Source organism: Petromyzon marinus, chromosome 67, assembly GCF_048934315.1.
Source record: "Petromyzon marinus isolate PM22_M1 ecotype Great Lakes invasive population chromosome 67, UKy_Petmar_22M1.pri1.0, whole genome shotgun sequence".
Taxonomy (NCBI): Eukaryota; Metazoa; Chordata; class Hyperoartia; order Petromyzontiformes; family Petromyzontidae; genus Petromyzon; species Petromyzon marinus.
Genome location: NC_133733.1, coordinates 1335910 through 1359266, shown reverse-complemented (window position 1 = coordinate 1359266; position 23357 = coordinate 1335910). Strand labels below are relative to the sequence as shown.

Genomic DNA, 23357 nt, shown 5'->3' with positions numbered 1-23357 from the left:
ACCCACCCTCACTCACCCTAACTCACCCACCCACTCACCCTCACTCACCCACCCACTCACCCTTACTCACCCACTCACCCTCACTCTCACGCTCACCCACTCACCCTCTCACCCACCCACTCACCCTCACTCTCACACTCATCCACCCACTCATCCTCACTCACCCACCCACTCACCCTCACTCTCACACTCACCCACCCACTCACCCTCACTCACCCACCCACTCACCCTCACTCTCACACTCAACCACCCACTCACCCTCTCACTCACCCTCACTCACCCTTACTTTCACACTCACCCACCCACCCACTCACCCTCACTCACCCATCCACCCACTCACCCTCACTCACCCACCCACTCATCCTCACTCACCCACCCACTCACCCTCACTCTCACACTCACCCACCCACTCACCCTCACTCACCCATCCACTCACTCTCACACTCAACCACCCACTCACCCTCTCACTCACCCTCACTCACCCTCACTTTCACACTCACCCACCCACCCACTCACCCACTCACCCTCACTCACCCACCCACCCACTCACCCTCACTCACCCACCCACTCACCCTCACTCACCCACCCACTCACCCTCACTCACCCACCCTCACCCACCCACTCACCCTCACTCACCCAGCCACTCACCCTAACTCACCCACCCACTCACCCTCACTCACCCTCACTCACCCACCCACCCACTCTCACTCACCCACCCACTCACCCTCACTCACCCACCCACTCACCCTCACTCACCCCCACTCACCCTCACACTCACCCAGTCCGTTCTCAGCGCTGCCCCCAGTGAGGTCGCGACCCCCGCGGGGGCGGGGGGCAGGGGCCGAGCCCCCACTTGCACCCCACGTGTCTGGAGGGGAGGGGTTACAAAGACAAAGGTCCCCGTGTAGTCTCTAACAGGCTGTAGGGGCAAGTGCTGTGAGTAGCGAGTAGCACCTATGAAGGTAGACACAGACAAAGATCCCCCGTGTAGTCTCTAACAAACTGTAGGGGCAAGTGCTGTTAGTAGCGAGTAGCAGCAGCGCCTTTGAAAGTAGACAAAGGTCCCCCGTGTAGTCTCTAACAGACTGTAGGGGCAAGTGCTGTTAGTAGCGAGTAGCAGCAGCACCTGTGAAGGTAGACACAGACAAAGATCCCCCGTAGAGCCTCTAACAGGCTGTAGGGGCAAGTGCTGTTAGCGAGCAGCGCCTGTGAAGGCTACTGGCTCTGTGGCACACGAGGGGGTGGGTGGCTACCAGCACCACGCCCGACCGCCTTTGTCTCCCCAGTGGCGATGTTTACTACACACACAGCACCAGGTGACTCATTTGAGGCTGAGTCGACCGAGGTGAGGCTCAGGACCGGTTCAGAAAATCGCTGTCACTGAGTTGGTGGCCGTGAGCAGGAATCGAACTCAGGTCGTCGGCTTTATTGCACAGAGCGGTAACCGCACACACGCACACACGCACACTTATACACACATCTTGACGGTGCTTGTGCCAGGCTAGGTGCAGGAGGCCAAGGGACAGACCCAGCAGGTGCCATGAGTTGACTGCTGTGCCAGGCTAGGTGCAGGATGAGGTTACGGGACAGACCCAGGTGCCATGGATTGACTGCTGTGCCAGGCTAGGTGCAGGAGGAGGTCACGGACCAGACCCAGGTGCCATGGGTTGACTGCTGTGCCAGGCTAGGTGCAAGAGGTCAAGGGACAGATTCAGGTGCCATGGGTTGACTGCTGTGCCAGGCTAGGTGCAGGAGGTCACAGGACAGACCCAGGTGCCATGGGTTGACTGCTGTGCCAGGCTAGGTGCAGGAGGTCAAGGGACAGATCCAGGTGCCATGGGTTGACTGCTGTGCCAGGCTAGATGCAGGAAGTCAAGGGACAGACCCAGGTGCCATGGGTTGACTGCTGTGCCAGGCTAGGTGCAGGAGGTCAAGGGACAGACCCAGGTTGCCATGGGTTGACTGCTGTGCCAGGCTAGGTGCAGGATGAGGTTACAGGACAGACCCAGGTGCTATGGGTTGACTGCTGTGCCAGGCTAGGTGCAGGTCAAGGGACAGACCCAGGTGCCATGGATTGACAAAGTTGACTGGCCAATGCACCACCTGTGCCAGGCTAGGTGCAGGAAGAAGTTACGGTACAGGCCACTCCCCTCCAATGGCTCCTCCCCTCACCTACCCCCCCCATAGCCCATCCCCTTACCTGGTCCCGCCTCCCCATGCCGACCCCTTCCCCAATAAGGGGGCCCCGCCCCCCAACCCGGGCTCCTCCCCTCGGAGCGACCTCCGGCCAATCGGCGGCGGCCGCTTCCGGGCCCCGCCTCTGGCCCCGGCCCCGCCTCCGGCCCCGCCTCCAGCCCCGCCCCCTCATCACCCGCCACGGGCGCCAGCGACCAATCACGGAGCTCTGCGCTGGCCTCGCGCTCCCAGCCACACGGGGTCCACGCCTCCCCAGAGCCTGCGCGCACAGACACAGGTGAAGGTCCCCCCCCCCCCGCTGTAGGGGCAATTGAACCTTGAACCTTGAACCTGATGGCGGGACCCCGGCGGGGGTGGGGGTCTCCGATAAGCCCCCCGGCTCTCGCATGAACTGCGTTGCGACGTCATTCGATGCCTGTTCAAGGCGAGCGACGCGGCGATCTGTTCCCCCTCGACGGAGCTCCACGCGATGCCCTCATCAAAGAGTTCCAAAGCCTTCTTTCTTGCGCGCATTCGCCCTCGCTGCTGCCGCCGCTGCTTGGCTGACGCGGCAACGGAACGATCCGCGCCAGGCCGGCCGCGGCGTTTACGTGCGCGGTGGGACGGAGTCGCCAAAGATAAATTAATTGATTGATTGCGATTTTGACTTCCGTTTATTCGGGACCCCGGGGTCGCACCATAAATAAAGTTCAATTGCAGCAGCAGTGGTGGTGATAGTGGTCGTGGTGGTTATGGTGGTTGATGTGGTAGTGGTCGTGGTAGTGATGGTGATAGTGGTGGCGGTAGTGGTGATGATTGTTGATGTGATAGTGATGGTGATAGTAGTGGCGGTAGTGGTGATGGTGGTTGATGTGGTAGTGGTCGTGGTGGCGGTAGTGATGGTGGTTGATGTGGTAGTGGTCGTGGTGGCGGTGGTGATGTGATGGTGGTTGATGTGGTAGTGGTAGTGGTCGTGGTGGTGGTAGTGATGGTGATAGTGGTCGTGGTGGCGGTAGTGATGGTGGTTGATGTGGTAGTGGTTGTGGTGGCGATGATGATAGTGGTGGCGGTAGTGATGGTGATAGTGGTGGCGGTAGTGATGGTTGTTGATATGATAGAGGTCGTGGTGGCGATAGTGATGGTGGTTGATGTGGTAGTGGTAGTGGTCGTGGTGGCGGTAGTGGTGGTGATAGTGGTCGTGGTGGCGGTAGTGATGGTGGTTGATGTGGTAGTGGTTGTGGTGGCGATGATGATAGTGGTGGCGGTAGTGATGGTGATAGTGGTGGCGGTAGTGATGGTTGTTGATATGATAGAGGTCGTGGTGGCGATAGTGATGGCGATAGTGGTGGCGGTAGTGGTGGCGGTAGTGGTCGTGGTGGCGATGGTGATAGTGGTGGCGGTAGTGATGGTGATAGTGGTGGTGGTAGTGATGGTGATTGATGTGATAGTGGTCGTGGTGGCAGTAGTGATGGTGATAGTGGTGGCGGTAGTGATGGTTGATGTGATAGTGGTCGTGGTGGCGATGGTGGTGGCGGTAGTGATGGTTGATGTGATAGTGGTCGTGGTGGCGATGGTGATGGTGATAGTGGTGGCGGTAGTGATGGTTGATGTGATAGTGGTCGTGGTGGCGATGGTGATGGTGATAGTGGTGGCAGTAGTGATGGTGATAGTGGTGGCGGTAGTGATGGTGATAGTGGTGGCAGTAGTGATGGTGATAGTGGTGGCGGTAGTGATGGTTGACGTGATAGTGGTCGTGGTGGCGGTAGTGATGGTGATAGTGGTGGCGGTAGTGATGGTGATAGTGGTGGCGGTAGTGATGGTGATAGTGGTCGTGGTGGCGGTAGTGATGGTTGATGTGATAGTGGTCGTGGTGGCGGTAGTGATGGTGGTGGTTGATGTGGTAGTGATGGCGGTCATGGTGGCGGTAGTGATGGTGACAGTGGTGGCGGTAGTGATGGTTGACGTGATAGTGGTCGTGGTGGCGGTAGTGATGGTGGTGGCGGTAGTGATGGTGACAGTGGTGGCGGTAGTGATGGTGATAGTGGTCGTGGTGGCGGTAGTGATGGTTGATGTGATAGTGGTCGTGGTGGCGGTAGTGATGGTGATGGCAGTAGTGATGGTTGATGTGATAGTGGTCGTGGTGGCAGTAGTGATGGTGATAGTGGTGGCAGTAGTGATGGTGACAGTGGTGGCGGTAGTGATGGTGATAGTGGTGGCGGTAGTGATGGTGATAGTGGTGGCGGTAGTGATGGTGATAGTGGTGGCGGTAGTGATGGTGGTTGATGTGGTAGTGGTCGTGGTGGCGGTGGTGATGTGATGGTGGTTGATGAGGTAGTGGTAGTGGTCGTGGTGGTGGTAGTGATGGTGATAGTGGTGGCGGTAGTGATGGTTGATGTGATAGTGGTCGTGGTGGCGATGGTGGTGGCGGTAGTGATGGTTGATGTGATAGTGGTCGTGGTGGCGATGGTGATGGTGGTGGCGGTAGTGATGGTTGATGTGATATGGTCGTGGTGGCGGTAGTGATGGTGATAGTGGTGGCGGTAGTGATGGTTGACGTGATAGTGGTCATGGTGGCGGTAGTGATGGTTGATGTGATAGTAGTCGTGGTGGCGGTAGTGATGGTGACAGTGGTGGCGGTAGTGATGGTTGATGTGATAGTGGTCGTGGTGGCGGTAGTGATGGTGATGGCAGTAGTGATGGTTGATGTGATAGTGGTCGTGGTGGCAGTAGTGATGGTGATAGTGGTGGCAGTAGTGATGGTTGATGTGATAGTGGTCGTGGTGGCGGTAGTGATGGTGATGGCAGTAGTGATGGTTGATGTGATAGTGGTCGTGGTGGCAGTAGTGATGGTGATAGTGGTGGCAGTAGTGATGGTGACAGTGGTGGCGGTAGTGATAGTGGTCGTGGTGGCGGTAGTGATGGTGATAGTGGTCGTTGTGGCGGTAGTGATGGTGATAGTGGTGGCGGTAGTGATGGTTGACGTGATAGTGGTCGTGGTGGCGGTAGTGATGGTGATAGTGGTGGCAGTAGTGATGGTGATAGTGGTGGCGGTAGTGATGGTGATAGTGGTGGCGGTAGTGATGGTGATAGTGGTGGCGGTAGTGATGGTTGACGTGATAGTGGTCGTGGTGGCGGTAGTGATGGTGATAGTGGTGGCGGTAGTGATGGTGATAGTGGTGGCGGTAGTGATGGTGATAGTGGTCGTGGTGGCGGTAGTGATGGTGGTGGTTGATGTGGTAGTGATGGCGGTCATGGTGGCGGTAGTGATGGTGACAGTGGTGGCGGTAGTGATGGTTGACGTGATAGTGGTCGTGGTGGCGGTAGTGATGGTGACAGTGGTGGCGGTAATGATGGTGATAGTGGTCGTGGTGGCGGTAGTGATGGTTGATGTGATAGTGGTCGCGGTGGCGGTAGTGATGGTGATGGCAGTAGTGATGGTTGATGTGATAGTGGTCGTGGTGGCAGTAGTGATGGTGATAGTGGTGGTAGTAGTGATGGTGACAGTGGTGGCGGTAGTGATAGTGGTCGTGGTGGCGGTAGTGATGGTGATAGTGGTCGTGGTGGCGGTAGTGATGGTGATAGTGGTGGCGGTAGTGATGGTTGACGTGATAGTGGTCGTGGTGGCGGTAGTGATGGTGATAGTGGTGGCGGTAGTGATGGTGATAGTGGTGACGGTAGTGATGGTGATAGTGGTGGCGGTAGTGGTGATGGTTGTTGATGTGATAGTGATGGTGATAGTAGTGGCGGCAGTGGTTATGGTGGTTGATGTGGTAGTGGTCGTGGTGGCGGTAGTGATGGTGGTTGATGTGGTAGTGGTCGTGGTGGCGGTAGTGATGGTGGTTGATGTGATAGTGGTTGTGGTGGCGATGATGATAGTGGTGGCGGTAGTGATGGTGATAGTGGTGGCGGTAGTGATGGTTGTTGATGTGATAGAGGTCGTGGTGGCGATAGTGATGGTGATAGTGGTGGCGGTAGTGGTGGCGGTAGTGGTGGCGATGGTGATGGTGGTGGCGGTAGTGATGGTTGATGTGATATGGTCGTGGTGGCGGTAGTGATGGTGATAGTGGTGGCGGTAGTGATGGTTGACGTGATAGTGGTCGTGGTGGCGGTAGTGATGGTGATAGTGGTGGCAGTAGTGATGGTGATAGTGGTGGCGGTAGTGATGGTGATAGTGGTGGCGGTAGTGATGGTGATAGTGGTGGCGGTAGTGATGGTTGACGTGATAGTGGTCGTGGTGGCGGTAGTGATGGTGATAGTGGTGGCGGTAGTGATGGTGATAGTGGTGGCGGTAGTGATGGTGATAGTGGTCGTGGTGGCGGTAGAGATGGTTGATGTGATAGTGGTCGTGGTGGCGGTAGTGATGGTGGTGGTTGATGTGGTAGTGATGGCGGTCATGGTGGCGGTAGTGATGGTGACAGTGGTGGCGGTAGTGATGGTGACAGTGGTGGCGGTAATGATGGTGATAGTGGTCGTGGTGGCGGTAGTGATGGTTGATGTGATAGTAGTCGTGGTGGCGGTAGTGATGGTGACAGTGGTGGCGGTAGTGATGGTTGATGTGATAGTGGTCGTGGTGGCGGTAGTGATGGTGATGGCAGTAGTGATGGTTGATGTGATAGTGGTCGTGGTGGCAGTAGTGATGGTGATAGTGGTGGCAGTAGTGATGGTGACAGTGGTGGCGGTAGTGATAGTGGTCGTGGTGGCGGTAGTGATGGTGATAGTGGTCGTGGTGGCGGTAGTGATGGTGATAGTGGTGGCGGTAGTGATGGTTGACGTGATAGTGGTCGTGGTGGCGGTAGTGATGGTGATAGTGGTGGCGGTAGTGATGGTGATAGTGGTGACGGTAGTGATGGTGATAGTGGTGGCGGTAGTGATGGTGGTTGATGTGGTAGTGGTCGTGGTGGCGGTGGTGATGTGATGGTGGTTGATGAGGTAGTGGTAGTGGTCGTGGTGGTGGTAGTGATGGTGATAGTGGTGGCGGTAGTGGTGATGGTTGTTGATGTGATAGTGATGGTGATAGTAGTGGCGGCAGTGGTTATGGTGGTTGATGTGGTAGTGGTCGTGGTGGCGGTAGTGATGGTGGTTGATGTGGTAGTGGTCGTGGTGGCGGTGGTGGTGGTGATAGTGGTCGTGGTGGCGGTAGTGATGGTGGTTGATGTGATAGTGGTTGTGGTGGCGATGATGATAGTGGTGGCGGTAGTGATGGTGATAGTGGTGGCGGTAGTGATGGTTGTTGATGTGATAGAGGTCGTGGTGGCGATAGTGATGGTGATAGTGGTGGCGGTAGTGGTGGCGGTAGTGGTCGTGGTGGCGATGGTGATAGTGGTGGCGGTAGTGATGGTAATAGTGGTCGTTGTGGCGGTAGTGATGGTGATAGTGGTGGCGGTAGTGATGGTTGACGTGATAGTGGTCGTGGTGGCGGTAGTGATGGTGATAGTGGTGGCGGTAGTGATGGTGATAGTGGTGGCGGTAGTGATGGTGATAGTGGTCGTGGTGGCGGTAGTGATGGTTGATGTGATAGTGGTCGTGGTGGCGGTAGTGATGGTGGTGGTTGATGTGGTAGTGATGGCGGTCATGGTGGCGGTAGTGATGGTGACAGTGGTGGCGGTAGTGATGGTGGTGGTTGATGTGATAGTGGTCGTGGTGGCGGTAGTGATGGTTGATGTGATAGTGGTCGTGGTGGCGATGGTGATAGTGGTGGCGGCAGTGATGGTAGTGGTTGATGTGCTAGTGGTCGTGGTGGCGGTAGTGATGGTTGATGTGATAGTGGTCGTGGTGGCGGTAGTGATGGTGATGGCAGTAGTGATGGTTGATGTGATAGTGGTCGTGGTGGCAGTAGTGATGGTGATAGTGGTGGCAGTAGTGATGGTGACAGTGGTGGCGGTAGTGATAGTGGTCGTGGTGGCGGTAGTGATGGTGATAGTGGTCGTTGTGGCGGTAGTGATGGTGATAGTGGTGGCGGTAGTGATGGTTGACGTGATAGTGGTCGTGGTGGCGGTAGTGATGGTGATAGTGGTGGCAGTAGTGATGGTGATAGTGGTGGCAGTAGTGATGGTGATAGTGGTGGCGGTAGTGATGGTGATAGTGGTGGCGGTAGTGATGGTTGACGTGATAGTGGTCGTGGTGGCGGTAGTGATGGTGATAGTGGTGGCGGTAGTGATGGTGATAGTGGTGGCGGTAGTGATGGTGATAGTGGTCGTGGTGGCGGTAGTGATGGTTGATGTGATAGTGGTCGTGGTGGCGGTAGTGATGGTGGTGGTTGATGTGGTAGTGATGGCGGTCATGGTGGCGGTAGTGATGGTGACAGTGGTGGCGGTAGTGATGGTGACAGTGGTGGCGGTAGTGATAGTGGTCGTGGTGGCGGTAGTGATGGTGATAGTGGTCGTGGTGGCGGTAGTGATGGTGATAGTGGTGGCGGTAGTGATGGTTGACGTGATAGTGGTCGTGGTGGCGGTAGTGATGGTGATAGTGGTGACGGTAGTGATGGTGATAGTGGTGACGGTAGTGATGGTGATAGTGGTGGCGGTAGTGATGGTGGTTGATGTGGTAGTGGTCGTGGTGGCGGTGGTGATGTGATGGTGGTTGATGAGGTAGTGGTAGTGGTCGTGGTGGTGGTAGTGATGGTGATAGTGGTGGCGGTAGTGGTGATGGTTGTTGATGTGATAGTGATGGTGATAGTAGTGGCGGCAGTGGTTATGGTGGTTGATGTGGTAGTGGTCGTGGTGGCGGTAGTGATGGTGGTTGATGTGATAGTGGTTGTGGTGGCGATGATGATAGTGGTGGCGGTAGTGATGGTGATAGTGGTGGCGGTAGTGATGGTTGTTGATGTGATAGAGGTCGTGGTGGCGATAGTGATGGTGATAGTGGTGGCGGTAGTGGTGGCGGTAGTGGTCGTGGTGGCGATGGTGATAGTGGTGGCGGTAGTGATGGTGATAGTGGTCGTTGTGGCGGTAGTGATGGTGATAGTGGTGGTGGTAGTGATGGTGGTTGATGTGATAGTGGTCGTGGTGGCAGTAGTGATGGTGATAGTGGTGGCGGTAGTGATGGTTGATGTGATAGTGGTCGTGGTGGCGATGGTGGTGGCGGTAGTGATGGTTGATGTGATAGTGGTCGTGGTGGCGATGGTGATGGTGGTGGCGGTAGTGATGGTTGATGTGATATGGTCGTGGTGGCGGTAGTGATGGTGATAGTGGTGGCGGTAGTGATGGTTGACGTGATAGTGGTCGTGGTGGCGGTAGTGATGGTGATAGTGGTGGCAGTAGTGATGGTGATAGTGGTGGCGGTAGTGATGGTGATAGTGGTGGCGGTAGTGATGGTTGACGTGATAGTGGTCGTGGTGGCTGTAGTGATGGTGATAGTGGTGGCGGTAGTGATGGTGATAGTGGTGGCGGTAGTGATGGTTGACGTGATAGTGGTCGTGGTGGCTGTAGTGATAGTGGTCGTGGTGGCGGTAGTGATGGTTGATGTGATAGTGGTCGTGGTGGCGGTAGTGATGGTGGTGGTTGATGTGGTAGTGATGGCGGTCATGGTGGCGGTAGTGATGGTGACAGTGGTGGCGGTAGTGATGGTGACAGTGGTGGCGGTAGTGATGGTTGACGTGATAGTGGTCGTGGTGGCGGTAGTGATGGTGGTGGCGGTAGTGATGGTGATAGTGGTGGCGGTAATGATGGTGATAGTGGTCGTGGTGGCGGTAGTGATGGTTGATGTGATAGTAGTCGTGGTGGCGGTAGTGATGGTGACAGTGGTGGCGGTAGTGATGGTTGATGTGATAGTGGTCGTGGTGGCGGTAGTGATGGTGATGGCAGTAGTGATGGTTGATGTGATAGTGGTCGTGGTGGCAGTAGTGATGGTGATAGTGGTGGCAGTAGTGATGGTGACAGTGGTGGCGGTAGTGATAGTGGTCGTGGTGGCGGTAGTGATGGTGATAGTGGTCGTGGTGGCGGTAGTGATGGTGATAGTGGTGGCGGTAGTGATGGTTGACGTGATAGTGGTCGTGGTGGCGGTAGTGATGGTGATAGTGGTGGCGGTAGTGATGGTGATAGTGGTGACGGTAGTGATGGTGATAGTGGTGGCGGTAGTGATGGTGGTTGATGTGGTAGTGGTCGTGGTGGCGGTGGTGATGTGATGGTGGTTGATGTGGTAGTGGTCGTGGTGGTGGTAGTGATGGTGATAGTGGTGGCGGTAGTGGTGATGGTTGTTGATGTGATAGTGATGGTGATAGTAGTGGCGGCAGTGGTTATGGTGGTTGATGTGGTAGTGGTCGTGGTGGCGGTAGTGATGGTGGTTGATGTGGTAGTGGTCGTGGTGGCGGTGGTGATGGTGATAGTGGTCGTGGTGGCGGTAGTGATGGTGGTTGATGTGATAGTGGTTGTGGTGGCGATGATGATAGTGGTGGCGGTAGTGATGGTGATAGTGGTGGCGGTAGTGATGGTTGTTGATGTGATAGAGGTCGTGGTGGCGATAGTGATGGTGATAGTGGTGGCGGTAGTGGTGGCGGTAGTGGTCGTGGTGGCGATGGTGATAGTGGTGGCGGTAGTGATGGTGATAGTGGTCGTTGTGGCGGTAGTGATGGTGATAGTGGTGGCGGTAGTGATGGTTGACGTGATAGTGGTCGTGGTGGCGGTAGTGATGGTGATAGTGATGGCGGTAGTGATGGTTGATGTGATAGTGGTCGTGGTGGCGGTAGTGATGGTGATGGCAGTAGTGATGGTTGATGTGATAGTGGTCGTGGTGGCAGTAGTGATGGTGACAGTGGTGGCGGTAGTGATAGTGGTCGTGGTGGCGGTAGTGATGGTGATAGTGGTGGCGGTAGTGATGGTGATAGTGGTGGCGGTAGTGATGGTGATAGTGGTGGCGGTAGTGATAGTGGTCATGGTGGCGGTAGTGATGGTGATAGTGGTGGCGGTAGTGATGGTGGTGGTTGATGTGATAGTGGTCGTGGTGGCGGTAGTGATGGTTGATGTGATAGTGGTCGTGGTGGCGATGGTGATAGTGGTGGCGGCAGTGATGGTAGTGGTTGATGTGCTAGTGGTCGTGGTGGCGGTAGTGATGGTTGATGTGATAGTGGTCGTGGTGGCGGTAGTGATAGTGGTGGCGGCAGTGATGGTGGTGGTTGATGTGCTAGTGGTCGTGGTGGCAGTAGTGATGGTGACAGTGGTGGTGGTAGTGATGGTGACAGTGGTGGTGGTAGTGGTGGTGACAGTAGTGATGCCACCACGCACGCACCCCCGAGCTCCTGTCGCACCGTACGTAGCCCCAGGCCGTGCCAATCCGAGGTGCGGGTGACCGTGTCTCCCGTTGTGCCGTGAGTAGCGGCCCTCACCGGGAGAGTCGCCGAGCGGAGCCGCGGGCGACCGCGACGTCGTCGACGACGAGGCGGACGAGGCGCCCGCACTCTCGTCCGTCTGGTACCCTCCTCCACCTCCTCCTCCTCCTCCTCGCTCGTCCTCCTCCTCCTCGTCCACCTTCTCGTCCGCCCGGCGGCCCCGCGGGGGCCGGCGGTTGGGGGGGGACGGCCCCGACCCCCGACCCCCCACCAGCACGGCCCCCCCCCCACCGCCATGGCCCCCCCCACCGGAGAGCCGCCGACGTTGATCTGGCGAAGCTCCTCGGCGATTTTGAGCCTCTCCAGGCGCAGGGATTCCAACTCCTTGAGTGTGGGGAGAGAGACAACGGAGAGGGGAGAGAGACACCGGGGTGGGGAGAGAGACACCGGGGTGGGGAGAGAGATACCGGGGTGGGGAGAGAGACACGTGGGGAGAGAGACACGTGGGGAGAGAGACACGTGGGGAGAGAGACAACGGAGAGGGGAGAGAGACACCGGGGTGGGGAGAGAGACACCGGGGTGGGGAGAGAGACACCGGGGTGGGGAGAGAGACACCGGGGTGGGGAGAGAGACACCGGGGTGGGGAGAGAGACACGTGGGGAGAGAGACACGTGGGGAGAGAAACACCGGGGTGGGAAGAGAGACACCGGGGTGGGGAGAGAGACACCGGGGTGGGGAGAGAGACACCGGGGTGGGGAGAGAGACACCGGGGTGGGGAGAGAGACACCGGGGTGGGGAGAGAGACACGTGGGGAGAGAGACACGTGGGGAGAGAAACACCGGGGTGGGAAGAGAGACACCGGGGTGGGGAGAGAGACACCGGGGTGGGGAGAGAGACACGTGGGGAGAGAGACAACGGAGAGGGGAGAGAGACACGTGGGGAGACACGTGAGGAGAAAGACACATGAGGAGAGAGACACGTGGGGAGAGAGACACCGGGGTGGGGAGAGAGACACCGGGGTGGGGAGAGAGACACCGGGGTGGGGAGAGAGACACGGGGTGGGGAGAGAGACACCGGGGTGGGGAGAGAGACACGGGGAGAGAGACACGGGGAGAGAGACACCGGGGTGGGGAGACACGTGGGGAGAGAGACACCGGGGTGGGGAGAGAGACACCGGGGTGGGGAGAGAGACACCGGAGAGGGGAGAGAGACACGTGGGGAGAGAGACACGGGGAGAGACACATGGACATGGGGGGGAGAGACACGGGGACATGGGGGAGAGAAAGGTTGGTGAGTGGTAATTGAGGGTGGAAAGTGAAACGTGTGTGGTAGGTGAGTGACCTGCAGGTAGGTGACTTAGTGAGTGGTAGGTGAGTGAGTGGTAGGTGAGTGGTAGGTGAGTGAGTGGTAGGTGAGTGAGTGGTAGGTGAGTGGTAAGTCAGTGGTAGGTGGGTGAGTGGTAGGTGAGTGGTAGGTGAGTGGTAGGTGAGTGAGTGGTAGCTGAGTGAGTGGTAGGCGAGTGGTAGGTGAGTGAGTGAGTGGTAGGTGAGTGAGTGGTAGGTGAGTGGTAGGTGAGTGAGTGGTAGGTGAGTGGTGAGTGAGTGGTGAGTGGTAGATGAGTGGTAAGTAAGTGAGTGGAAGGTGAGTGGTAGGTGAGTGAGTGGCTGAGTGGTGAGTGAGTGGTAGGTCAGTGGTAGGCGAGTAGTAGCTGAGTGAGTGGTAGGTCAGTGGTAGCTGAGTAAGTGGTAGGTGAGTGAGTGGTAGGTGAGTGGTAGATCAGTGGTAGGTCAGTGGTAGGTGAGTAGTAGCTGAGTGAGTGGCAGGTGAGTGGTAGGTGAGTGAGTGGTAGGTGAGTGAGTGGTAGGTGAGTGAGTGGTAGGTCAGTGGTAGGTCAGTGATAGGTGAGTGGTAACTGAGTGAGTGGTAGGTGAGTGAGTGGTAGGTGAGTGGTAGGTCAGTGGTAGGTGAGTGAGTGGTAGGTGAGTGGTAGGTGAGTGATAGGTGAGTGGTAGGTGAATGCGTGGTAGGTGGTGAGTTACCTGTAGGTAGGTGAGTGGTAGGTGAGTGAGTGGTAGGTGAGTGGTAGGTGAGTGGTAGGTGAGCTACCTGTAGGTAGGTGACGTAGTAGGTGGTGAGTTACCTGTAGGTAGGTGAGTGGTAGGTGAGTGGTAGGTGAGCTACCTGGAGGTAGATGACGTGGTAGGTGAGTGAGTGGTAGTTACCTGGTGGTAGGTGAGTGGTAGGTGAGTGAGTGGTAGGTGAGTGAGTGGTAGTTACCTGTAGGTAGGTGAGTGGTAGGTGAGTGGTAGGTGAGTGAGTGGTAGGTGAGTGGTAGGTGAGCTACCTGGAGGTAGGTGACGTGGTAGGTGAGTGAGTGGTAGGTGAGTGGTAGCTACCTGGAGGTAGGTGAGTGGTAGGTGAGTGGTAGGTGAGTGGTAGGTGAGCTACCTGGAGGTAGGTGACGTGGTAGCTGAGGAGGACTTTAGCGTTGGCGACGTTTTCTTTGGTGCCCACAAACACAAACGGAACCAGGCCCCTGCCGCACAAAGACAAAGGTCCCCCGTGTAGCCTCTAACAGACTGTAGGGGCAAGTGCTGTGAGTAGCGAGTAGCAGCAGCACCTATGAAGGTAGACACAGACAAAGGTCCCCCGTGTAGCCTCTAACAGGCTGTAGGGGCAAGTGCTGTGAGTAGCGAGTAGCAGCAGCACCTGTGAAGGTAGACACAGACAAAGGTCCCCCGTGTAGCCTCTAACAGGCTGTAGGGGCAAGTGCTGTCAGTAGCGAGTAGCAGCAGCGCCTGTGAAGGTAGACACAGACAAAGGTCCCCCGTGTAGCCTCTAACAGGCTGTAGGGGCAAGTGCTGTTAGCGAGCAGCACCTATGAAGGCTACCGGCACTGTGGCACACGAGAGGGTGGGTGGCTACCAGCACCACGCCCGGCCGGCTTTGTCTCCCCAGTGGCGATGTTTACACACTAGGTACTCATTTGAGGCTGAGTCGACCTAAGCGAGGCTCAGATAATCGTAAATTGTGTTGACCGTGAACGGGAATCGAACCCGGGTCGCCGGGTTCATAGCGCAGGGTAGCGCTAAGCGCTACACTACCGCTCCCCATAACACACACAGACACACAGACACAGCAGCCGGCAATTCATTACTAAGTGGTGCTAACATCGGCACGGCGCTTGTGCCAGGTTCGGTGCACTTAAAGATAATCACGTGAAGTTTCTGTGCGAGTGTGTGGGTCTCTGTGCGAGTGTGTGGGTCTCTGTGTGAGTCTGTGGGTCTCTGTGTGAGTGTGTGGGTCTCTGTGTAGTCTGTGGGTCTCTGCGTGAGTCTGGGGGTCTCTGCGTGAGTCTGTGGGTCTCTGTGTGAGTCTCTGCGTGAGTCTGGGGGTCTCTGTGCGAGTCTGTGGGTCTCTGTGTGAGTCTCTGCGTGAGTCTGGGGGTCTCTGTGCGAGTCTGTGGGTCTCTGTGTGAGTCTGTGGGTCTCTGTGTGAGTCTGTGGGTCTCTGTGTGAGTCTCTGCGTGAGTCTGGGGGTCTCTGTGCGAGTCTGTGGGTCTCTGTGTGAGTCTGTGGGTCTCTGTGTGAGTCTGTGGGTCTCTGTGTGAGTATGTAGGTCTCTGTGTGAGTCTGTGGGTTTCTCTATGTGCGTTGAACTTCATTCAGAATGTACGTAACCAGCCGTGCTAACCGGAGATTCTGATTCTGGAGGGGGGAAAGAGGAAAGGAGGGAGGGAGAGGGGGGGAGGAGGGGGAGGAGCGTGCGGACCGGGTGAGCTACCTGGCGTGGCTGAGTCGCCCCTCCGTGGTGGTGGACTCCACCGCTCCGCTCGCTGTCACCCTCCACGCGGACCCGCACCACGCCAGACTTGTCCACCATCTCCTGGATGTTCGCCCCACCCTTGCCGATCACCTTGCCTGGTCGAGTCCACCATCGCACCCCCACACACACAGCCACCACCACACACACACACAGCCACCACCACACCCCACACACAGCCAACACCACACCACACCCCACACACACAACCACCATCGCACCCCACACACACAACCACCACCACACACACACACACACAACCACCACCGCACCCCACACACACACACAACCACCACCACACACACACACACAACCACCACCACACCCCACACACACACAACCACCACACCCCACACACACACAACCACCACACACACACACACAACCACCACCACACCCCCCACACACAGCCACCATCGCACCCCCCACACACAGCCACCATCGCACCCCCCACACACACAGCCACCACCACACACACACAACCACCACCACACACACACACACACAACCACCACCAAACACACACACACACACAACCACCACCACACCCCACACGCACAACCACCACCACACTCCACACACACACACAACCACCACCACACTCACACACAACCACCACCACACCCCACACAACCACCACCGCACCCACACACACACACAACCGCCACCACACCCCACACCACCACCACCACCACACCCCACACAACCACCACCACACCCCACACAACCACCACCACACCGCACCACACACACAGCCACCACCACACACACACACAGCCACCACCACACCCCACACACAGAACCACCACCGCACCCCACACACACACAACCACCACCACTCCACACACAACCACCACCACTCCACACACAACCACCACCACACCCCACACACACAACCACCACCGCAGCCCACACAACCACCACCACACCCCACACACACAACCACCACCACACCGCATCACACACACAACCACCACCACACCCCACACAACCACCACCACACCCCACACAACCACCACCACACCACACACACATAACCATCACCGCATTAACCGCGCACTCACCGCACACACGGCAACAACGCAAACACCGCACAATGACGATGATGACGAAGGTGATAACGATGACGATGATTACGGTGATGATGATGAAGACGATGACGGTGCTGACATGACGATGATGGCAGTGATGATGACTGTGATGACGACGATGGCGATGATGATGACGACGACGACGGTGATGACGGTGGCGAGGGGCGACTCACCGACGAGGTGGCGAGGGACCGGCACCGCTTCCTCCACAAACTCGAGCAGCGCCCGGGCCTTGTTCACAGCCTCCTGCGTCTGAGAGGCACGGGGGTAGAGGGAACACACGGGCTCACCACGTGATGATGACGGAGTCACCACGTGATGATGATGATGACAGGTCACCTTGTGATGATGATGACAGGTCACCTCGTGATGATGACAGGTCACCACGTGATGATGATGACAGGTCACCTCGTGATGATGTGGATGACAGGTCACCTCGTGATGATGATGACGGGGTCACCACGTGATGTTGATGATGACAGGTTCACCTCGTGATGATGATGATGATGATAGGTTACCTCGTGATGACGATGATGATGATGACAGGGTCACCACGTGATGATGATGATGGGGTCACCACGTGATGATGATGATGACAGGGTCACCTCGTGATGATGATGACAGGTCACCTCGTGATGATGATGACGGGGTCACCTCGTGATGATGATGATGACAGGTCACCACGTGATGATGACAGGGTCACAACGTGATGATGACAGGGTCACCACGTGATGATGATGACAGGTCACCACGTGATGATGATGACAGGTCACCTCGTGATGATGACAGGTCACCACGTGATGATGACAGGGTCACCACGTGATGATGATGATGATGACAGGTCACCACGTGATGATGATGATGACAGGTCACCTCGTAATGATGATGGGGTCACCACGTGATGATGACAGGTCACCTCGTGATGATGATGACAGGTCACCTCGTGGTGATGACAGGTCACCACGTGATGATGACAGGTCACCACGTGATGATGATGATGACAGGTCACCTCGTGATGATGATAGGTCACCTCGTGATGATGATGATGACAGGTCACCTCGTGGTGATGACAGGTCACCTCGTGATGATGATGACAGGTCACCTCGTGATGATGACAGGTCACCTCGTGATAATGACAGGTCACCACGTGATGATAATGACAGGTCACCTCGTGATGATGACAGGTCTCCTCGTGATGATGATGACAGGTCACCACGTGATGATGACGGGGTCACCTCGTGATGATGATGACAGGTCACCTCGTGATGATGATGATGATGACAGGTCACCTCGTGATGATGACGGGGTCACCACGTGATGATGATGATGACAGGTCACCTCGTGATGATGATGACAGGTCACCTCGTGATGATGACAGGTCACCTCGTGATGATGACAGGTCACCACGTGATGATGATGACAGGTCACCTCGTGATGATGACAGGTCACCTCGTGATGATGATGACAGGTCACCTCGTGATGATGATGACAGGTCACCTCGTGATGATGACGGGGTCACCACGTGATGATGATGATGATGACAGGTCACCACGTGATGATGATGACAGGTCACCTCGTGATGATGACAGGTCACCTCGTGATGATGACAGGTCACCTCGTGATGATGACAGGTCACCACGTGATGATGACGGGGTCACCTCGTGATGATGACAGGTCACCAAGTGATGATGATGATGATAGGTCACCACGTGATGATGATGACAGGGTCACCTCGTGATGACAGGTCACCTCGTGATGATGATGATAGGTCACCTCGTGATGATGACAGGTCACCTCGTGGTGATGATGATGATGACAGGGTTACCTCGTGATGATGACAGGGTCACCTCGTGATGATGATGATGAGAGGTCACCTCGTGATGATGATGATGAGAGGTCACCTCGTGATGACAGGTCACCACATGATGATGAGAGGTCACCTCGTGATGATGACAGGTCACCTCGTGATGATGACAGGTCACCATGTGATGATGACAGGTCACCACGTGATGATGATGATGACAGGTCACGTCGTGATGATGATGATGATGACAGGTCACCTCGTGATGATGACAGGTCACCACGTGATGTTGATGATGACGTGGTCACCTCGTGATGATGAAGGGGTCACCTCGTGGTGATGACAGGGTCACCACGTGATGATGATGATGATGACAGGTCACCTCGTGATGATGATGACAGGTCACCTCGTGGTGATGATGATGACAGGTCACCTCGTGATGATGATGACAGGGTCACCTCGTGATGATGACAGGTCACCTCGTGATGATGACAGGTCACCACGTGGTGATGATGATGACGGGTCACCTCGTGATGATGACGATGATGATGATGGGGTCACCTCGTGATGATGACGGGTGACCTCGTGTCTCTCTACCCCTGTCCTTCTACAGCTCACTCTCTACCCCGCCACGTCTCTACGCCCCCCGTCTCTACCCTCCACGTCTCTACCCCCCACGTCTCTACCCCCCACGTCTCTACCCTCCACATCTCTACCCCCCACGTCTCTACCCCCCCCCACGTCTCTACCCCCCCACGTCTCTACCCCCCCACGTCTCTACACCCCCACGTCTCTACCCCCCACGTCTCTACCCCCCCACGTCTCTACACCCCCCACGTCTCTACACCCCCCATGTCTCTACACACCCCACGTCTCTGCCCCCCCCACGTCTCTACCCCCCCCACGTCTCTACCCCCCCCCCGTCTCTACCCCCCCACGTCTCTACACCCCCCACGTCTCTACCCCCCAACGTCTCTACCCCCCCCACGTCTCTACACCCCCACGTCTCTACCCCCCCACGTCTCGACCCCCCCAAGTCTCTACCCCCCCACGTCTCTACCCCCCCCACGTCTCCACCCCCCCCGTCTCTACCCCCACGTCTCTACCCCCACGTCTCTACCCCCCCCCCACGTCTCTACCCCCCCACGTCTCTACACCCCCCACGTCTCTACACCCCCCACGTCTCTACACACCCCACGTCTCTGCCCCCTCCACGTCTCTACACCCCCCACGTCTCTACCCCCCAACGTCTCTACCCCCCCCACGTCTCTACACCCCCCACGTCTCTACACCCCCCACGTCTCTACCCCCCCCCGTCTCTACCCCCCACGTCTCTACCCCCACGTCTCTAACCCCCCCACGTCTCTACCCCCCCACGTCTCTACACCCCCCACGTCTCTACACCCCCCACGTCTCTACACCCCCCACGTCTCTACACCCCCCACGTCTCTACCCCCCCGTCTCTACCCCCCACGTCTCTACCCCCCATGTCTCTACCCCCCCCCACGTCTCTACCCCCCACGTCTCTACCCCCCCCACGTCTCTACCCCCACGTCTCTACCCCCCCCCCACGTCTCTACCCCCCACGTCTCGACCCCCCCACGTCTCTACCCCCACGTCTCTACCCCCCCCCCCACGTCTCTACCCCCCCCCACGTCTCTACCCCCCACGTCTCTACCCCCCACGTCTCTACCCCCCACGTCTCTACACCCCCCACGTCTCTACACCCCCCACGTCTCTACACCCCCCACGTCTCTACACCCCCCACGTCTCTACCCCCCCGTCTCTACCCCCCACGTCTCTACCCCCCATGTCTCTACCCCCCCCCACGTCTCTACCCCCCACGTCTCTACCCCCCCCCACGTCTCTACCCCCACGTCTCTACCCCCCCCCCACGTCTCTACCCCCCACGTCTCGACCCCCCCACGTCTCTACCCCCCACGTCTCTACCCCCCCCCCACGTCTCTACCCCCCCCCACGTCTCTACCCCCCACGTCTCTACCCCCCACGTCTCTACCCCCCCCACGTCTCTACCCCCCCCCCCCCACGTCTCTACCCCCCACGTCTCTACCCCCCCCACGTCTCTACCCCCCACGTCTCTACCCCCCCCCACGTCTCTACCCCCCAACGTCTCTACCCCCCCCCACGTCTCTACCCCCCCCCACGTCTCTACCCCCCCCCCACGTCTCTACCCCCCACGTCTCTACCCCCCCCACGTCTCTACCCCCCACGTCTCTACCCCCCCCCACGTCTCTACCCCCCCACGTCTCTACCCCCCCCCCCCCACGTCTCTACCCCCACGTCTCTACCCCCCCACGTCTCTACCCCCCACGTCTCTACCCCCCCCCCCCACGTCTCTACCCCCCAACGTCTCTACCCCCCCCCCGTCTCTACCCCCCCAAGTCTCTACCCCCACGTCTCTACCCCCCCCCCACGTCTCTACCCCCCCCCACGTCTCTACCCCCCCCCCACGTCTCTACCCCACGTCTCTACCCCCCCACGTCTCTACCCCCCCACGTCTCTACCCCCCACGTCTCTACCCCCCACGTCTCTACCCCCCCCCCCACGTCTCTACCCCCCCCCCACGTCTCTACCCCCCCCCCACGTCTCTACCCCCACGTCTCTACCCCCCCACGTCTCTACCCCCCCCCCACGTCTCTATCCCCCACGTCTCTACCCCCACGTCTCTACCCCCACGTCTCTACCCCCACGTCTCTACCCCCACGTCTCTACCCCCACGTCTCTACCCCCCACGTCTCTACCCCCCGCCCCACGTCTCTACCCCCCCCACGTCTCCACCCCCACGTCTCCACCCCCCCCCACGTCTCTACCCCCACGTCTCCACCCCCCACGTCTCTACCCCCCACGTCTCTACCCCCACGTCTCTACCGCCCCCCCCACGTCTCTACCCCCACGTCTCTACCCCCACGTCTCTACCCCCCCCCCACGTCTCTACCCCCCCCCCACGTCTCTACCCCCCACGTCTCTACCCCCACGTCTCTACCCCCCCCCCACGTCTCTACCCCCCCCCCCACGTCTCTACCCCCCATGTCTCTACCCCCATGTCTCTACCCCCATGTCTCTACCCCCATGTCTCTACCCCCCCACGTCTCTACCCCCCACGTCTCTACCCCCCACGTCTCTACCCCCACGTCTCTACCCCCCCCCCCCACGTCTCTACCCCCCCCCCCACGTCTCTACCCCCCATGTCTCTACCCCCATGTCTCTACCCCCCCACGTCTCTACCCCCCCCCCACGTCTCTACCCCCACGTCTCTACCCCACCCCCGTCCCACCCCCGTCTCTACCCCCACGTCTCTACCCCCACGCTCTACCCCCCCCCCACGTCTCTACCCCCCCCCCACGTCTCTACCCCCCATGTCTCTACCCCCATGTCTCTACCCCCCCACGTCTCTACCCCCCCCCCACGTCTCTACCCCTCACGTCTCTACCCCCACGTCTCTACCCCCCACCCCCGTCTCTACCCCCACGTCTCTACCCCCACGTCTCTACCCCCCCCCCACGTCTCTACCCCCCATGTCTCTACCCCCATGTCTCTACCCCCCCACGTCTCTACCCCCCCCACGTCTCTACCCCCACGTCTCTACCCCCACGTCTCTACCCCCACGTCTCTACCCCCCACCCCCGTCTCTACCCCCACGTCTCTACCCCCACGTCTCTACCCCCCCCCCCACGTCTCTACCCCCCATGTCTCTACCCCCATGTCTCTACCCCCATGTCTCTACCCCCCCACGTCTCTACCCCCCCCACGTCTCTACCCCCACGTCTCTACCCCCCCCCCCCCGTCTCTACCCCCACGTCTCTACCCCCCCCCCACGTCTCTACCCCCCCCCGTCTCTACCCCCCCCGTCTCTACCCCCACGTCTCTACCCCCCCCACGTCTCTACCCCCCACGTCTCTAACCCCACGTCTCTACCCCCATGTGGTGGGTGTGGTAGTGAGTGTGATGGTGAGCATGGTGGTGGTGGTGGTGAGCGTGGCAGTGGTGAGTGCGGTAGTGAGCGTGGCGGTGGTGAGCGTGGCGGTGGTGAGCGTGGCGGTGATGAGCGTGGTGGTGGTGAGCGTGGCGGTGGTGAGCGTGGTGGTGGTGAGCGTGGTGGTGGTGGTGAGCGTGGTGGTGGTGGTGAGCGTGGCGGTGGTGAGCGTGGTGGTGGTGAGCGTGGTGGTGAGCGTGGTGGTGGTGAGCGTGGTGGTGAGCGTGGTGGTGAGCGTGGTGGTGGTGAGTGTGGCGGTGGTGAGCGTGGTGGTGGTGGTGGTGAGCGTGGTGGTGGTGGTGGTGAGCGTGGTGGTGGTGAGCATGGTGGTGGTGAGCGTGGTGGTGAGCGTGGTGGTGGTGAGCGTGGCAGTGGTGAGCGTGGTGGTGGTGGTGAGCGTGGTTGTGGTGAGCGTGGTGGTGAGCGTGGTGGTGGTGAGCGTGGTGGTGAGCGTGGTGGTGAGCGTGGCGGTGGTGAGCGTGGCGGTGGTGAGTGTGGTGGTGGTGAGCGTGGTGGTGAGCGTGGTGGTGAGCGTGGCGGTGGTGAGCGTGGCGGTGGTGAGCGTGGTGGTGAGCGTGGTGGTGGTGAGCGTGGTGGTGAGCGTGGTGGTGAGCGTGGTGGTGAGCGTGGTGGTGAGCATGGCGGTGGCGAGCGTGGTGGTGAGCATGGTGGTGAGCGTGGTGGTGAGCGTGGTGGCGAGCGTGGTGGTGGTGGTGAGCGTGGTGGTGGTGGTGGCGAGCGTGGTGGTGAGCGTGGTAGTGGTGAGCGTGGTGGTGGTGAGCGTGGTGGTGGTGGTGGTGAGCGTGGTGGTGAGCGTGGTGGTGGTGAGCGTGGTGGTGGTGGTGGTGGTGGTGGTGAGCGTGGTGGTGGTGGTGGTGAGCGTGGTGGTGGTGAGCATGGTGGTGGTGAGCGTGGTGGTGAGCGTGGTGGTGGTGAGCGTGGCAGTGGTGAGCGTGGTGGTGAGCGTGGTGGTGGTGAGCGTGGTGGTGGTGGTGAGCATGGTGGTGAGCATGGCGGTGGCGAGCGTGGTGGTGAGCATGGTGGTGAGCGTGGTGGTGAGCGTGGTGGTGAGCGTGGTGGTGGTGGTGGTGAGCGTGGTGGTGGTGGTGGCGAGCGTGGTGGTGAGCGTGGTGGTGATGAGCGTGATGGTGGTGATGAGCGTGGTGGCGGTGGTGAGCGTGGTGGCGAGCGTGGTGGTGGTGAGCGTGATGG

The 23357-nt window shown here is 58.6% G+C and overlaps 1 protein-coding gene across 3 annotated transcripts in view; it reads right to left on the bottom strand.

Annotated features, from left to right (window-relative positions):
* The window catches only part of LOC116956760 (RNA-binding protein FXR1-like), a 44942-nt gene that overhangs the window by 4898 nt on the left and 16687 nt on the right, over nt 1-23357 (bottom strand). For 2 of the 3 annotated variants that reach the window (XM_076054692.1, XM_076054693.1), the window contains exons 9-14: nt 16524-16602; nt 15222-15357; nt 13886-13973; nt 11495-11821; nt 2201-2455; nt 779-868 (exon numbers count right to left, since the gene is read on the bottom strand). In XM_076054692.1, the coding sequence (XP_075910807.1) occupies nt 779-868; nt 2201-2455; nt 11495-11821; nt 13886-13973; nt 15222-15357; nt 16524-16602 (975 nt within the window). The remainder of the gene's footprint in view (nt 1-778; nt 869-2200; nt 2456-11494; nt 11822-13885; nt 13974-15221; nt 15358-16523; nt 16603-23357) is intronic. The other variant, XM_076054691.1, reaches the window with a different exon arrangement.